The sequence below is a fragment of the Phycodurus eques genome, chromosome 2 (assembly GCF_024500275.1).
Source record: "Phycodurus eques isolate BA_2022a chromosome 2, UOR_Pequ_1.1, whole genome shotgun sequence".
NCBI lineage: Eukaryota > Metazoa > Chordata > Actinopteri > Syngnathiformes > Syngnathidae > Phycodurus > Phycodurus eques.
The window spans coordinates 24891030-24907078 of NC_084526.1; the positions used below are offsets into that span (position 1 = coordinate 24891030).

The 16049-nt window shown below is 42.5% G+C and overlaps 2 protein-coding genes across 4 annotated transcripts; one reads left to right on the forward strand and one right to left on the reverse strand.

Moving 5' to 3' along the window:
• The first annotated feature begins 1922 nt into the window (after positions 1–1922).
• LOC133399024 (oocyte zinc finger protein XlCOF22-like) lies at positions 1923–6549 on the forward strand. Of its 2 annotated transcripts, XM_061670085.1 has the most exons (3): positions 1923–2385; positions 4112–4975; positions 6205–6549. In XM_061670085.1, the coding sequence occupies exons 1-3, from the start codon at positions 2193–2195 to the stop codon at positions 6360–6362; spliced, it is 1215 nt and encodes a 404-aa protein (XP_061526069.1). In that variant the 5' UTR covers positions 1923–2192; the 3' UTR covers positions 6363–6549. The 2 variants fall into 2 exon arrangements, with proteins under 2 accessions (XP_061526069.1, XP_061526070.1); XM_061670086.1 differs by having other exon boundaries at positions 4112–6285.
• On the reverse strand, positions 6443–15964 carry LOC133399031 (zinc finger protein 184-like). Of its 2 annotated transcripts, XR_009768157.1 has the most exons (3): positions 15492–15964; positions 11272–11618; positions 6443–10773 (listed from the first exon to the last, which is right to left on the reverse strand). XR_009768157.1 is itself a non-coding variant. In XM_061670095.1 (2 exons), the coding sequence occupies exons 1-2, from the start codon at positions 15676–15678 to the stop codon at positions 10049–10051; spliced, it is 912 nt and encodes a 303-aa protein (XP_061526079.1). In that variant the 5' UTR covers positions 15679–15964; the 3' UTR covers positions 6445–10048. The 2 variants fall into 2 exon arrangements, 1 of the variants encoding a protein (XP_061526079.1); XM_061670095.1 differs by lacking the exon at positions 11272–11618 and having other exon boundaries at positions 6445–10773.
• Positions 15965–16049: the final 85 nt, after the last annotated feature.

Genomic DNA, 16049 nt, shown 5'->3' on the forward strand with positions numbered 1-16049 from the left:
AGTGTGGGTTATTGTGGGTGTTCTTCAATGTCCCTTCTAAGTGAATCTTTAACCGCAAACTGAGCAGGCAAAAGGTTTCTCTCTATTATGTGTTCCCAACTGTCCCTGCTCAGGATAACAATCTTCTTCAAAGATGTCTACAGGACACAAGAAGACAACCACACATGGTTTGGTAAAGTCAAATGTTGCTGAGTTACTGTAAGTCTCATGTTACTTTGATATTTTGTAATACAAATTTAATATTAAAATAAACCCTAAGATTATAGAAAGGAAAACTGTCGTTATCTGTAATTATTTTCTTTTTGTTAACAGAAAACTTTAAAATTAGATATTGTAGATATACTCAAGTTATTTAGGATTTGTGCTTCCCTTTTATGCTAATTCCGTCTTTAAGCCGTACTGGTTCTAAGTGTTGAATTTTATTTAGTAATGTAATAATTATTTAGTAAACTAATGTAATCATCATCAGATGATAAAGAAATGTGGCCAGTGGCCATATAGCAAACAGTACGGAGGAGTGAGTATGGTCGCTAACGTTTAACTGCTAAATTGTTGATAAACTGTGGTTGTGCACTTCTAACATTTTACTAGCATAATGTAACAACATCACTTCTTCCTAGTACAGCATTGACAACATATACGATAGATACTTACACTTCCTTAAGGTGATCTAAAATTGAATCTTGCGTCATCGCGAACAACAACAACAAAAAGAACGTTTGCGATTTAAAACGTTTTGTGTGAATCTTTTTGTCACAAATCTGATTCCATACAGGTGAATCCGTTTGAAGACGGATTCACCTGTATTCCCGCATGGGAATTGGGAATAATCACTGAAATTGAAATACCACAATTAGAGTTTGTGGGGTTCATTCATGTAATCTTCATATGAAAAATTTGCGGTGAATGTGAACGAAATAAAGAAATATGTGCTTATAAGCACAAGAATGCACATTTACTCCCTCCATCCTATTTCCAGCCTGCTCACACTCAGGACTTTGCGCCTTCCTACCTCTTGTTTCCTGTATGCTGTTTTCTACTTTGCGCCTCATCTTTACATATAATCTTTAAGTTCCAGTCCCTTCAAATTCAAGTTTCATATTTTTTTTTGGTAATTTTGTTGTCCGACTTGCTGTCTTTGCTATGTGAGAAGGTGGTAAGGATGGTCACGCAGCTGACGAACAACAAACCCAGAAATGTAGACCAAGGCATTTCCAACCAGACCACCAAGCAGAGGGGCAGGTAGCTCTGGTCTCAGGTATGTAGGCAAAAGCGACTGATGGAAGCTCATCGGGTTCTTCAGCAGGGGGACATCTCGATTTATTTCCACAAATATCCATGAGATGCAGAAACACAAGGAGAAACACGTGGTAATAGTAATACATCCTTGTCTACAAGAAGCTAAAGCAACAAAAACAGAAAATAACTAGGAAAGCTTGAAAATAACATGCCATCCATCGGTACCATTTTGATGTCTGGCTACTTGCAGGCCTAAAAAAGGACAGCAAAGCTTTGGAACTGGAAAACTACGAATTACAGTTGCACTCAAATGAATTTGTAAGGACAAATACGGGCAAAATCGTGCTTTGATCTTGGCATTGCGCTCCTTTTTCCAACCGGAAACAATACGGAGTCTTCATACTAACGGGACTGTAAACATTAAAGTAATATCTTAGTTATGAACATTATCAACGTAGTCATGGGTCTTGTATGGTAACTATACGTCTGAGGTTTGTAATATAACAAACCGTATCAAAATCGGTACAATTCAAGGAGTTATGATAACCGTCGACTCCCGGTTAAAGATGGCGGCTCCGCCTGCATGTCATCGACCAGCCAATGCCCTCTCTAGTGTTGATTTATCTCTATGACAACCACAACTCCAACTTCTAGCTCACGTGGTCTGGAATCGGTGACGTCACTTCAACCTCAACGGCATAGACTTTGAAGTCTCGTCGTACACGTTTTAACATCAATTGAATTGCGAGCTCCACGTTATTGTGCTCGTTCGCTTGTGCTTGTGTCATTTAATAGAGTAAAAACACCCTCGTTGGTTTTATTGTTGCGGCGTAAGCTTGTCACTGGCTTCCCAGTCTTGCGTTTAGCTTGTTAGCTGCTAACAAAGAAAGGCGGAAGCGAGCAGCACCTGCAGAGCACAAGTGAGTGTAAAGTGTTGTGATTATCGTGTGAAAATGTGTAAAGTCGAAATGCTGAGAGCGCTGCTCAATGAGCGACTGAGCGCAGCCGTGGAAGAAATAGTTGTAGTGTTTGAAAGGACGATAGCAGAGTACGAGGAGGAACTCAGTCGAACAAAAGAGGAGAACGCGCGACAACGTCAACTACTGGACGCTGTTTTCAAGACTCAAGGTGGACTGAACAGATCAGGTTTGGTAACTCCTCCCTCCCATTTGTGTAATATACAGTCCCCCACTCCGAAAGTTTTGGAACGGCACGGTCCATTCCTTTGTTTTTGTTGTATACTGGAGACATTTGGGTTTCAGATCAAAAGATGAATATGAGACAAAAGTTCAGAATTCCAGCTTTTATTGGTGTTTACGTCTAGATGTGTTAAACAACTCGGGACGGAGCACCTTTTGTTTGAAGCCAGCCACTTTTCAAGTGAACAAAAGTATTGGAACAGACATGATTAAATTAGCTTAACGTGAATAACATTGAATATTAGGTGGCATAATCCTTACTTGCAATAACTGTATCAAGCCTGCGACCCATTGACCTGACCAGACTGTTGCATTCTTCATTTGAAATGCTTTTGCAGGCCTTTACTGCAGCCTCTTTCAGTTCTTGTTAGTTTCTGGGGGTTTCTCCCTTCAGTCTACTCTTGAGGAGGTAAAACGCATGCTCTATTGGGTTAAGGTCCAGTGATTGACTTGGCCAGTCTAAGACCTTCCACTTTTCCCCCCTGATGAAGTCCTTTGTTGTGTTGGCAGTGTGTTCTGGGTCATTGTCTTGTTGCATGATGAAGCTTCCACTGATTAGCCTGAATGCATATTTCTGTAAATTGCCAGACAAAATGGTTTTGGTTTTGTACACTTCAGAATTGATTCTGCTGCTACCATCACGAGTTACATCATCAATAAAGACTAGTGAGCCCGTTCCAGAAGCAACCATGCAAGCCCAAGCCACGACATTACCTCTACCATGCGTCACAGATGAGCTTGTGTGTTTTGGATCATAAGCAGATCCTCATCCTCCATACTTTGGCCTTTCCATCACTTTGGTAGAGGATCATCTTCGTCTCACCAGTCCATAAAACCTGTTCCAAAACTTATGTAGCTCATCTCTTCTTTGCAAAATCCAATCTGGTCTTCCGATTCTTTTTGAAACTGATGAGTAGTTTGCATCTTGTTTGTATGGCCTGTACCTTTCCCCCCTGCCCTGTGGAGGTTGGCAGTGATGTCACTGACTGTTGTCTTTGGGTGTTTTACAGCTCTCACAATGTTTCTGTCATCAATTGCTGTTGATGCCCTTGGACGACCTGTTTGATGTCTGTTTCTCAGTACACCAGTAGTATAGCACCAGTAGTACGATCTAATGTGTAAGCAATCAATCTAAAAAGCAACACCTGAGCAACTAAAAACACCCATCAGTCACATGTTCCAATACTTTTGCTCACTTGAAAAGCGGGTGGCTGCAAACAAAGGTGCTCTGAGTTGTTTAACACATTCATTCATTCATTTTCCGTTCCGCTTATCCTCACTAGGGCCGCGGGCGTGTTGGAGCCTGTACCAGCTATCTTTAATTGCGCCCATCGTAGTTTCGAGCCCTTTTGATGCCCCTGCTAAAAAAGATTGTAATTGCCTATAGATGCGACAGCATGGTGGCAAAGAACTGTTTTGTCTATATGAAGCGCTTCAACTCACTTCACACTGTATCCTTTGCGCCAAGAAGCCACCAGATGGTGCCAAACCAATACTGTTTGTTATTGCTTTGGCCAAAAACAGCTGATTGGGGAGTTCAGTGAATAACACAGGATAGGTTCAAAAAAATATCTAACAAACCATTAAACTGCATGGATTCACTGTAATGTGACTTGGCTGGGCAAAGCTTGACTTTTTCAAACCATGTGTGTTTGTCTTCTTGTGTCTGGCAGATGTCAGTGAAGAAGATCTTCATCCTGAGCAACAGGAGTGGAGCTCCAGGGTGGAACAGCACGAGCCAACGCCCTCCCACATTAAAGAGGAAGAGGAGGGCGAGAGTCTTCAAGGGCCAGAGTTGCCTGTGATTCGTGTCGTCGTAAAAAGTGAAAATCGTCAAAGTGAGGAGAACAGAGGGACGGAGCCTCCGAGCGGCAGCTCGAGTCAACACATGACAACGGAAGGCGATGGAGACCACTGTGGAGGATCACAAGCAGAGAGCCGTTTAGTTCCACTATCAGTCAGTGATGACACAATGTCACACTCTCCTGACACTGATGAGGAACACTCTAAAGGAGATGGGCGATGTCACACAGATGACACGTGCTGGAAGTGCTCTCATTGTGACAAAGCCTTCTCTAAGCAGACTGATTTGAAAAAGCACATGCGATGGCACACGGGAGAGAGACCGTTCATGTGCTCAGATTGCGGTCAAACATTCTTGAAGAAAGGACACATGACAACGCACACGAGGACGCACACCGGAGAGAAACCTTTTTCCTGCTCAGTTTGCAGCAAAAGTTTCAGCGTTCCTTTCGGTTTGGTTCAACACATGAGGACGCACACCGGGGAGAAACCCTTCAGCTGCTCCGTGTGCCACAAGCGATTCGCTTATCAAATCTCCTTGATGAGACATGCCAGCACACACACGGGAGAGAAACCACATTCCTGCTCGGTCTGCAACACAAGTTTTCGGCTTCGGTCAGCACTCATAACGCACATGAGGACGCACACTGGAGAGAAGCCGTTTTCTTGCTCTGTCTGTGACAAAAGTTTTTGTGCCAATTCAACACTGAGGAATCACATGAGAACACACACTGGTGAGAGTATGTAGCTGTGGTGTTTGTGATTAAACAGGTATCACTTAGAACAGTTAGCATGCTTTTGACATCAACGTAGTGATAATTTTTTATTATTACTATTTGCGGTTTTGGAACCGACCCTGCATTATATTAAATACTTACTTAGTCACTCTTTTTGTGCTCAAGCCAAAGCCCTGTCTAATAAAAATGTGTGTTTTTCCACCATCTTGTGGCACCTATAGGTATATATAGGTGATGCACCGAAAATGCAAAAAGTGCATTTCGGACTGAAAGACTAAAAGTTACCAAAATATCATAGTTGTGCAAACTCATAGCTTTGGCCAACACACTTTGGCCAACACACGAGCTTGTACACTTAATAATTAAGACATTTTGCTATTAACAACAATACCCATTGGCCTTTGCTGACTGTGGTTGAATTGACTGGGATGTCATTATTTATGTCATTACAGCCTACAGTCATAGTTGGCTAATGACATAGTCGTGCACCATGAATCAACCATGAATGTGACCAAAAAAATGAATGTATTTATAACGGCAATAATTTAAATTTGCCTGTTGCAATAAATTGCAGGAACCGCGATGCTTTACCGTCGTCATGCGTGCGGGTGTCCAAACTGCTGCGTCCCAATTGTCGCCCAACCGTGCTGCTTTCCGCCGTTCGGCTACTCAGGTGGAATGCTTGTTCCTTGCGATGTATTTGCCCTGCTGCAGCTACCTATGAGCTACAGCTAACTGAACTAAATATGATGCCGAGCTGCGGAGGTGAAAGAACGCACGCCTCGCGCCCGTTGTCAACACAGCACAAGTCACTAATCATCGCCTCCATGACAGCGGATAAACTACATTTTGACAATGATCGTTTTCACGAAGGACAGAGAGTACAAAATGGTAGTCAGACGGCGGTGAAGCCAGTTGCGGAGCTATTGTGACATGAAGTTGCAAAACGCCAAAATAAGTCATCGGGTGGTACAGTACACTTGTCACATAGGCCTGGCTGGAACCGGGATATAGCAGACATTAGCTAACTTTGAAGAGCAAAATAGCAGACAAACGACTACGTGTTTGTCGAGTAAAACACTGACATACACGATAACGCTAGACAGCTACATAACAAAGGGACTGAAAACCGGAAATGGTTTCGGTCAAGAGTTTTCATTTCGGTGCATCACTAGTAATGACTGTTTATGAGGCATCAATTACTTTTGGATTTTGCTATTCACCAGATGGCTTGGTCCCGACCCCCCTGCGAAGAGAGGATAACACGTTCATAAATACTGTTTACTGTACATACAGTACATTCTGGAGGAAACCAATTGCTGAATTAGACGGTAATGTGTTGAAGTGTACCGAAGGATGGATATGTCTTACATATGGGCTGTAAAAATGTTCTGTGATATATTAACCAGTATTATAGTGAAGTCTTCATTTCATGGGAACACAAATTTATATGGTCTCAGTTTTGGACATATACAACATATTCCTTCGTCGTCTTCAATGTGTCTGTCATGAACAGAAAACTTGTTTGTCCTTTTCTTTTTCTTTTTAAATAAATAAGCAGCAAGTTCCAATCAGTGTATGCAAGTATTCATAGCAAGGTAACACTTTCATATTGCTATATATTTCTATTGAGTACAATAATGTTTTGGAACCAAAATGTGTGTGTGTGTGTGTGTGGGTAGGTGTGGTTGGGGGTTAGATTCATTGGATATTTTTATGTGCGAATCAGCATTTACGTCATATATTATTCTAGAACAACACAAATATATGGCATTGTATGTGGTGATTGCACAGATAGGTTGTGATGGTTTATAATTTCAATGAGGTTGACAGTGTCTTGTTTACTTTAGTCGAATACCATCAATATGAATGGAGAACATTGACAGCAAAAGACAAGAGCAAAGAATGAGTTAGGGTCAATTTACAGCATTTCAACAGTTTGCGCGTATTGACAGAATGATGAAAGCTGCAGTATGTTCCACAACACACACAGGCAGTGATATGCAAATGACAATGGGGACAAGAGGAAAACCCACTGGAAGTTACCGGGAAGTAAGCGTATTTACACCAACCAGATCCTCACATACTGCCTGATCTCGGAAGCTAAGCAGGATTGGCCCCGGTTGGATGGGAGACCAATAGAAATACCAGGTCGGACAGTGGGCCAATCACCTGCTCCCTTACTGAAACGGCAATTGGGGCCTACTATTCCTCATGGCATTGAGAGCGCTAAGTGGATTTACAGTACATTAAAAGGGCGCATCCAAGAATTTATGTCCAGATTTCCATTCGCCACATGAACGACTGAGCACGAGTGTTGGTTACGTTAAGCAGTTGTGGCAAAAGTACTCACACGCTGTACTTAAGTAAAAATACAGATACTTGTGGAAAAAAGGACTGGTAAAAGTAGAACTGATTTAACTCCTGTACTTAAGTAAAAAAGTACAGACTCGGAAATGTATGCGAGTACACAAGTAATACATTTTTTATTTCATCCATCCATCCATTTTCTTCCGCTTATCCGAGGTTTGGTCGCAGGGGCAGTAGCTTTAGCAGGGACGCCTAGACTTCCCTCTCCCCAGCCACTTCATCCAGCTCTTCCGGGGGGATCCCGAGGCCAGCTGTGAGACATTGTCTCTCCAGCGTGTCCTGGGTCGTACCCGGGGTCTCCTCCCGGTGGGACGTGCCCGGAACACCTCACCAGGGAGGCGTCCGGGAGGCATCCGAATCAGATGCCCCAGCCACCTCAACGACCCACAGCTCGTGACCATAGGTGAGGGTGGGAACGTAGATCGACCGGTAAATTGAGAGCTTCGCCTTTCGGCTTAGCTCCTTCTTTACCACAACGGAGCGATACAAAGTCTGCATCACTTAGGAGCTAGTAGAAATTTGTACTTTCAATTATATACAATTCACATTTTGATAACTTGGCACAGCGGGAAAACTGCACACAAAATAGTTTTCCTCCTTAATTAACTTACATAGCATTCATACTGAGAAGAACAAGAAATCGGTATCGCATGTTTGATAGGTAGTCAGCGTTAGCTCGACTTTGATGATATGAAAACATGTTCACATGGTCTTGCCACTTGTGAACTGAGTAACAGAAAATGCTAACTTAGCTGATAATTAAAAAAAATACACCTTATCTGTATCCGTTCCCCCCGATTTCACAATATCAGAATCTGGTGGTTTGATACAATGCAAATCATCCATTCCTGCTTCAATAAGACCAAGTATGGGGATTATCTCACTTCTCCGAAACTTGCGGAGTTAACGCTCCTTTGTTCACTTCGTCCATGTCGTGACTGTCCCTATTTGTTCCGCCTAATAAGTCCCCGGAATCTCTTTTAATGCTATGTTGTCATCTGGTTGAAAAAGGTACCAAAATAGAAAGTACAGACATCTGTCTTCAAATTATATATGGGTCATTTTCATTTAATCTCTCTCTCTACAAATGCATCTTAGCGTTTCCTTTTCTTTTACAAATGGTCCTGTCACTCGAGCTGTCTTTACCATTAATGCCACTGGAGAAAACCTCAATGTTGTTTCAATACCTCAGAGGGATCTGTGATCTGAAGTGCCAGGATGAGGTAGCCATTTTGCATTGATTTACACATTAGCAGACCAAAAATAAACGCTGGTATTTCTGAGATACGTTATGAATTTTTGAAAGTTCACATGCACGTCTTTACCGTTCAGACAATCGTATAAATACAAAAGTGTAATGGAATTAATGAGTCATGAGGATCATTTATGCACTTGTATCTGCAGAGTTTGAAGGGCAACACGTCAATCATGTGACACGATTTTTATGAAACGGTTCATGTCTTTACAGTTCTGCACTTTTTGACTTTACCGTTATGGAAGAAGCGTATTTCAGTGGGCCACCACCATTTGCTCTGTCATTGGGTTCTCTCAACAATGCTGTGGAAGAATTTGAGTCAGGATAAGATTGATGCAAAACGTCATACATTCTAAAGGATGGGTGTTCTTTAATCAGTGCATAGCTTAAGTTACGCAATTACTTTGTCAGTTGTTCAAAGTATTGATTCCATAAAGATTAACCACCATCCGGGAAAGTTTAGCCTTGAAGCTCACTGCTGATTGTGTTTTTATTGAATAAGGCTGTTCTTCATAAATAAAACTTATCGTTTTGATTTTTGTAAATAGTTTAGGAAATGTTGTTGAGATTACATTTGCACTGCACTGCACTGCCATGAATTACTATTATGGCCAAAATGTTTAAAATCATCAATAGCTTTTTGAAAATAAATTTACCCATATCAAACCAAGACTGGCATAAAAAAATTCCTGAAAAAAATAAATAAAATTATTTACATTTTTTAGCGTTACTATTATGGCCTGACGAAATTGTTTTACACGACATCACAGGGCAGATAGCCACTTGGAAATGTGTGCGTTGATGAATGTATCCTGGGTTACTTCACCACAATTAAGAACAGATGGCTACAATCAGTAAAGGTTGTTGTGTATTCAGGACTCTTACACATTTGAAATTTAAAATTTCTATACTTTTCCCAGACCCTAATTACCAACCTTCTCAGTTAAAAAAATAAAATAAAAAATTGTGTGGCCAGCCTTCGTAACTCGCTATTACACAGGTTAACGACTAATTAAATCACAGCGCTTGAGATTTTAGTGAGTGACGACCAGGAGCGTCACTGGGTGCCGTTTTAGTCACGCCCTAAATAATAAGGAACACTGAAATGGTGAACAATAGTTTACAGTCTATCTCCACAATTGAGAACTACCTCAGTCATCAAACATGTATAACGTATTTAGAAACAAATCTCTGAATTCACTTTACAGGGTCTTACCTTGTGAGATCAATAAACGTCTTCCCTCTCAAACCCAATATTCTTAATTGTATCTACAGATCAGTGGTAATGGTACTGAAAACAAATGCTTTTCTATACAATAGTTTCAATTTTCCATACTTTTCCAGACCTGGAAATGTATCAAATCAACATAGTACGCTCCATATTTGCGTAGGAAGCCTGTGGATTATTACACACCAAGGAAATAGAAGGTTTCTCACCAGTGTATCTACTCATGTACCGAATCAGAACCCAATCCTAAAATTTGTGTCGTTGATTGAGCGGTAAATGTATATCCAGGATGTGTTTTTGTATGTGCTCTCAAATTTCCCCTTTGAGAGAAACTTTTACCACAAACTAGGCAGGAAAAAGGTTTCTCCCCAGTGTGTTTTCTCATGTGTTGAACCAGTAGTGAGCGGACATGAAAACGTGTGTTGCAGACTGAGCAGGAAAACGGTTTTTCTCCAGTGTGTGTTCTTGTGTGTGTTGTCAAACTTCCCTTTTGAGTGAAACATTTCCCACAATGTGAGCAGCTAAAAGGTTTTTCTCCTGTGTGACATCTCATGTGTCTTTCCAAGGTGGACCTGTTGATAAAGACTTTCCCACATTGAGAACATGTTACGTGCTTGAGAACAATGCGACATGTCTTATCCCCTTTAGAGTGTTCATCATCATGAGTGTTAGGAGAGTGTGACGTTCCATAGTCACAATCTGATTGTGAAACTAATTGGCTGTCTGCTTGGGATCCTCTGCAGTGGTCTTCTTCTACATCATCCTCACTCTTCACAATGACACCAGTGAATGGCAACTTGGTTACATTAGCCTCCTCCTCCTCTTTGCCATGGGAGGACTCTGGCTCCTCATCTTCGTACTTAATGTGGGGGCATTCTGGGTCCCGCTGCTCCAACGCGGTGCTCCAGTTCTGCAGTTTAGGAGGAGGATCTTCACTGAAGTCTGCGGGACACAAGAAGACAAGCACGTGGTTTGGTCAAATCAAGCTTTGCTCAGTCAAGTCACATTACCATGGAGCCTCTAAATGTGAACAATACAGTAGACTGCAGAGAAGGACAAACAGAAGCTGTTGCAGGATAGCTAGCGCACACCACCACCTAAATATTAGCTCTTCTACCTGAACCACTACAAACCTTATACAGTGGGTATAGAAAGTATTCAGACCCCCTTACATTTTTCACTCTTTGTTATATTGCAGCCATTTGCTAAAATCCTTTTTAGTTCATTTTTCCCCTAAATGTACAACACACAGAACCCCATATATTGACAGAAAAAAAAAAAAGAATTGTTGACATTTTTGCAATTTATTAAAAAAGGAAAACTGAAATATCACACAGCCATAAGTATTCAGACCCTTTGCTCAGTATTTAGTAGAAGGACCATTTTGATCTCATACACCCATGAATTTTTTTTGGGAATGATGCAACAAGTTTTTCACACCTGGATTTGGGGATTCTGTCCCATTCCTCCTTGCAGATCCTCTCCAGTTCTGTCAGGTTGGATGGTGAACGTTAGTGGGCAGCCATTTTCAGGTCTTTCCAGAGATGCTCAATTGGGTTGAAGTCAGGGCTCTGGCTGGGCCATTCAAGAACAGTCAAGGAGTTGTTCTGAAGCCACTCCTTCGTTAGTTTAGCTGTGTGCTTATGGTCATTGTCTTGTTGGAAGTTGAACCTTCAGCCCAGTCTGAGATCCTGAGCACTCTGGAGAAGATTTTCGTCCAGAATATCCCCGTACTTTGCCGCATTCATCTTTCCTTCGATTGCAACCAGTCGTCCTTGTCCCTGCAGCTGAAAAACACACCCACAGCATGATGTCGCCACCACCATGCTTCACTGGTGGGACTGTATTGGAGAGGTGATGAGCAGTGCCTGGTTTTCTCCGCACATACCACTTAGAAATAAGGCCCAAAAGTTCTATCTTGGTCTCATCAGACCAGACTAGGACAGGTTCTGGCCGTCCCAAACGTCTTCCATTTAAGGATTATGGAGACCACTGTGCTCTAAGGAACCTTAAGTGCAGCAATATGGGGTGCTGTGTGTACATTAATGAGGAAAAACAATTAACTTAAATGATTTTAGCAAATGGCTGCAAAAATCTAAGGCTTTCTGAATACTTTCCATACCGACTGCATTTGTTTTTCTTCTTGGGTGACAGATGCTTTGATTAAATCAGACACTCTGAACTTTATGCAGGTGCGTGCCCCCAAAGTTCTCTGTTGTTTGTGTGACTGTAACCCTTGTTTCCTAAACTTTATTGAACCAAGGCATCTACAGTAGTGCCTTGATTTACTAATTTAATCCCCTATATGGGGAGCGTCACGTGACCAAACCCGGAAAACTGGTTCGTAAGCTTCATTTGTATGCCGCAATAACGAGCAAAACAATGGATTGATTACATGATTGTGCGAACCAATTAAAAAAAAAAAAAAAAAAAAACATTTGACCGTGGGTCGTGACCGAAAGAACAAGATCCCGGATACAAGCAGCCGAAATGAGTTTCCTCCGCAGGGTATCCTGGCTCTCCCTTAGAGATAGGGTGAGAAGCTTGGTCATCAGGGAGGGGCTCAGAGTACAGCCGATGCTCCTCCGCATTAAGAGGAGCCAGGTGAGGTGGCTTGGGCATCCGTTTAGGATGCCTCCTGGACGCCTCCCTGGCGAGGTGTTCCGGGCACGTCCTACCGGGAGGAGACCCCGGGGACGACGCAGGACACGCTGGAGAGACTACGTCTCTCGGCTTGCCTGGGAACGCCTTGGGATCCCCTCGGAAGAGCTAGAGGAAGTGGCCGGGGAGAGGGAAGTCCGGGTATCCCTGCTGAGGCTGCTGCCCCCGTCACCCGACCTCGGATAAGCGGAAGACAATGGATGGAAGTTTGAAATGCATCAAAGAGGATGAACAATGGAAAGGAAGTTGGTCCTGATGAATTCCTGTGGAGGTATGGAAGCCTCTAGGAGAGGTGGCTGTGGAGTTTTTGACCAGCTTGTTCAATAGAATTCTAGAGGGTGAGAAGATGCCTGAGGAATGGAGGAAAAGTGTGATGGTGCCCATTTTTAAGAACAAGGGTGATGTGCAGAGCTGTGGGAACTATAGAGGAATATAGTTGATGAGCCACACAATGAAGTTATGGGAAAGAGTAGTGGAGGCGAGACTCAGGACAGAAGTGAGTATTCGCGAGCAACGGTATGATTTCACGCCAAGAAAGAGTACCACAGATGCATTATTTGCCTTGAGGATGTTGATGGAAAAGTACAGAGAAGGTCAGAAGGAGCTACATTGTGTCTTTGTAGATCTAGAGAAAGCCTATGACAGAGTACCCAGAGAGGAACTGTGGCACTGCATGCGGACGTCTGGAGTGGCAGAGAAGTATGTTAGAATAATACAGGACATGTACGAGGGCAGCAGAACAGCGGTGAGGTGTGCCGTAGGTGTGACAGACGAATTTAAGGTGGAAGTGGGACTGCATCAGGGATCAGCCCTGAGCCCCTTCCTGTTTCCAGTGGTGATAGATAGGCTGACAGATGAGGTTAGACTGGAATCCCCGTGGACCGTGACGGTTGCAGATGACATTGTGATCTGCAGTAAAAGCAGGGAGCAGGTGGAGGAACAGTTAGAAAGATGGAGACATGCACTGGAAAGCAGAGGTATGAAGATTAGCCGAAGTAAGACAGAATATATGTCCATGAGTGAGAGGGGTGGTGGGGGAAGAGTGAGGCTACAGGGAGAAGAGATAGCAAGGGTGGAGGACTTTAGATACTTGGGGTCAACAGTCCAGAGCAATGGTGAGTGTGGTCAGGAAGTGAAGAAAAGGGTCCAAGCAGGTTGGAACAGGTGGAGGAAGGTGTCAGGTGTGTTATGTGACAGAAGAGTCTCTGCTAGGATGAAGGGCAAAGTTTATAAAACAGTGGTGAGGCCAGCCATGATGTACGGATTAGAGAATGTGGCGCTGAAGAGACAACAGGAAGCAGAGCTGGAGGTGGCGGAAATGAAAATGTTGAGGTTCGCTCTCCGAGTGACCTGGTTGAATAAAATTAGGAATGAGCTCATCAGAGGGAGAGCCAAGGTTCTAAGTTTTGGAGCCAAAGTTAGAGAGAATAGACTTTGATGGTTTGGACACATCCAGAGGAGAAATAGTGAGTATATTGGTAGAAGGATGAGGAGGATGGAGCTGCCAGGCAAGAGAGCTAGAGGAAGACCAAAGAGAAGGTTGATGGATATCGGGAGGGAAGAGATGAGGGCAGTTGGTGTTCAAGAGGAGGATGCAGGAGAAATGGAAAAGGATGACACGCTGTGGCGACCCCTAAAGGGACAAGCCGAAAGTAAAAGAACAAGTGCCTTCCTTTTTCCACACCGGTTATGCAGTGAATTTGGTCACTACTTCTGCCACTGACATCACACCAAGACATGGTGGGTGTGTTGATTTTGGCAATCATCATTAGTATCAACATGATGCAAAAAAATTTTAATAGCACACAGTTATAGGGCTGCATCTATCCAATATTTTAGTATTTGAGTATCCCACCCAAATTTTTTATTGAATAATCTGGTATTCGGATACATTCTGTTTTTGCTCCGCTTCCGCCACAGTCGCTCGCGTTGATGACGTGACCACGTTGCGCTAGTCCGCCTGCTTCACAATTTAACTATTTCCTGCCATTAACAGATAGCTACTGTATATACCAATAAAATCAAACTGGTAGCGCTGTCAGCGAATGAGTTAAATAAGTGGATCCCCAAGACATTAAAAAAAAAAAAAAAATCCTCTGACATTTTTTTCTATTTGAAATACTCGAAACATTCGAGTACTCATTGGAGCCCTACACAGCTATGACACGTACTTCATCCCGAGCAGTTTGAAATCAATTTTTATCTAATAACATGACAAAAACATTTAAAAATCCCTACTCACCAAATATGCTGATTATTAAGTGTATTAATGCGTGCAGATCACAACAGACGCGTTTTGGTTGTCGAACGTGGCTTGCAGTGACAACCAACAAAAGGTCAGAAAAATGCTTGTTATTGTGGGTCAGCTAGCTGGATTTGTGAGGTGACTTTGAAAACTGATTGGCTAAAGAAACAATGGCATTGCTAATGCAGTTTAAATTCCAATGGCCAGCATTACTAATTGCAAAGGAACTGGGCAGGTTAACATGGCACTGCATAGACGCTGAAATTTGATTGGACAAATAATCTAACAAAGCAGTGCAGCCAAGAGAAACACTATGAAATTAAGAGAGTAGACTGTTGGGAATAAATTAATACAACACAATGGGGGGGGGGGGGGGGGGGGGGAAATAGAATTCAGGTTGTAAATACAAGTCAGTGCTTCTGATATTAAGGCCAGCCGTGAAGGCCTTGCTTGCTCTGACTGCTCACCACTGTTTAAATCTAAATCTCTTAAATTTGTTTACCAATACTGCTGCTTTTTCATGAATTCTAATTATTTGTTTTCACCATCGAGCTTTCTTTTGTGACGTTAAACCTTTTGTCGTGTTAATGTTTCTTTTTTGTCCAGCTCTTTTTTTTCTTTTTAGGATATTATCTTAATTTTATGATCATTTTTTTTGCGTCTGGACAGCATTTCGCATTTGCCTTGTGTATGAATGGTACTATTTTTGCCTTGCCCTAAAGATAAAAATGGAAAGTTACTCAAGTGCACATACCTTCTCCATTTTGCGGCTGCTTGAAAGCAGCGTCCAGTAGGTGACGTTGTCTCTCGTTCTGCTCTTTTGTTCGAGAAAGTTCTTCCTCGTACTCTGCAATCGTTCTTTCAAACACTACAAATATTTCGTCAACGGCCGCACTTAGTCGCTGATTCAACAACGCTTTAAGCATTTCTACTTTACACATTTTTCCATGCGATATCCACAACACAACACTTAACACTCGAGCTTTGCTGTAATTAGATGTTGCTAACAAAACAAAACAAAAACCGCCTCGCTTAGTTAGCAGCGAGCGCGCTAAAGTAAGATGGAACTGCTTCAAAGCCCACGTTTATTCACACGTGAAGAATCGATTCCGTTGACATTGTTATAAATATGTAAGCAACGAGGATCAGACGCAGCCATGCACACTATTGAACCCGTATTGAACTCGTGCCGTCTTGCTAACTTTTTTGTTTGCTTTTTGCTTTGACTTCCGGTAAAGGAGTCACGGTATCGTTGGTCACGGTAAGGTAACTTAATACATGCCGGAGCACTAGTGCTCCTTCTGGTGAGGGG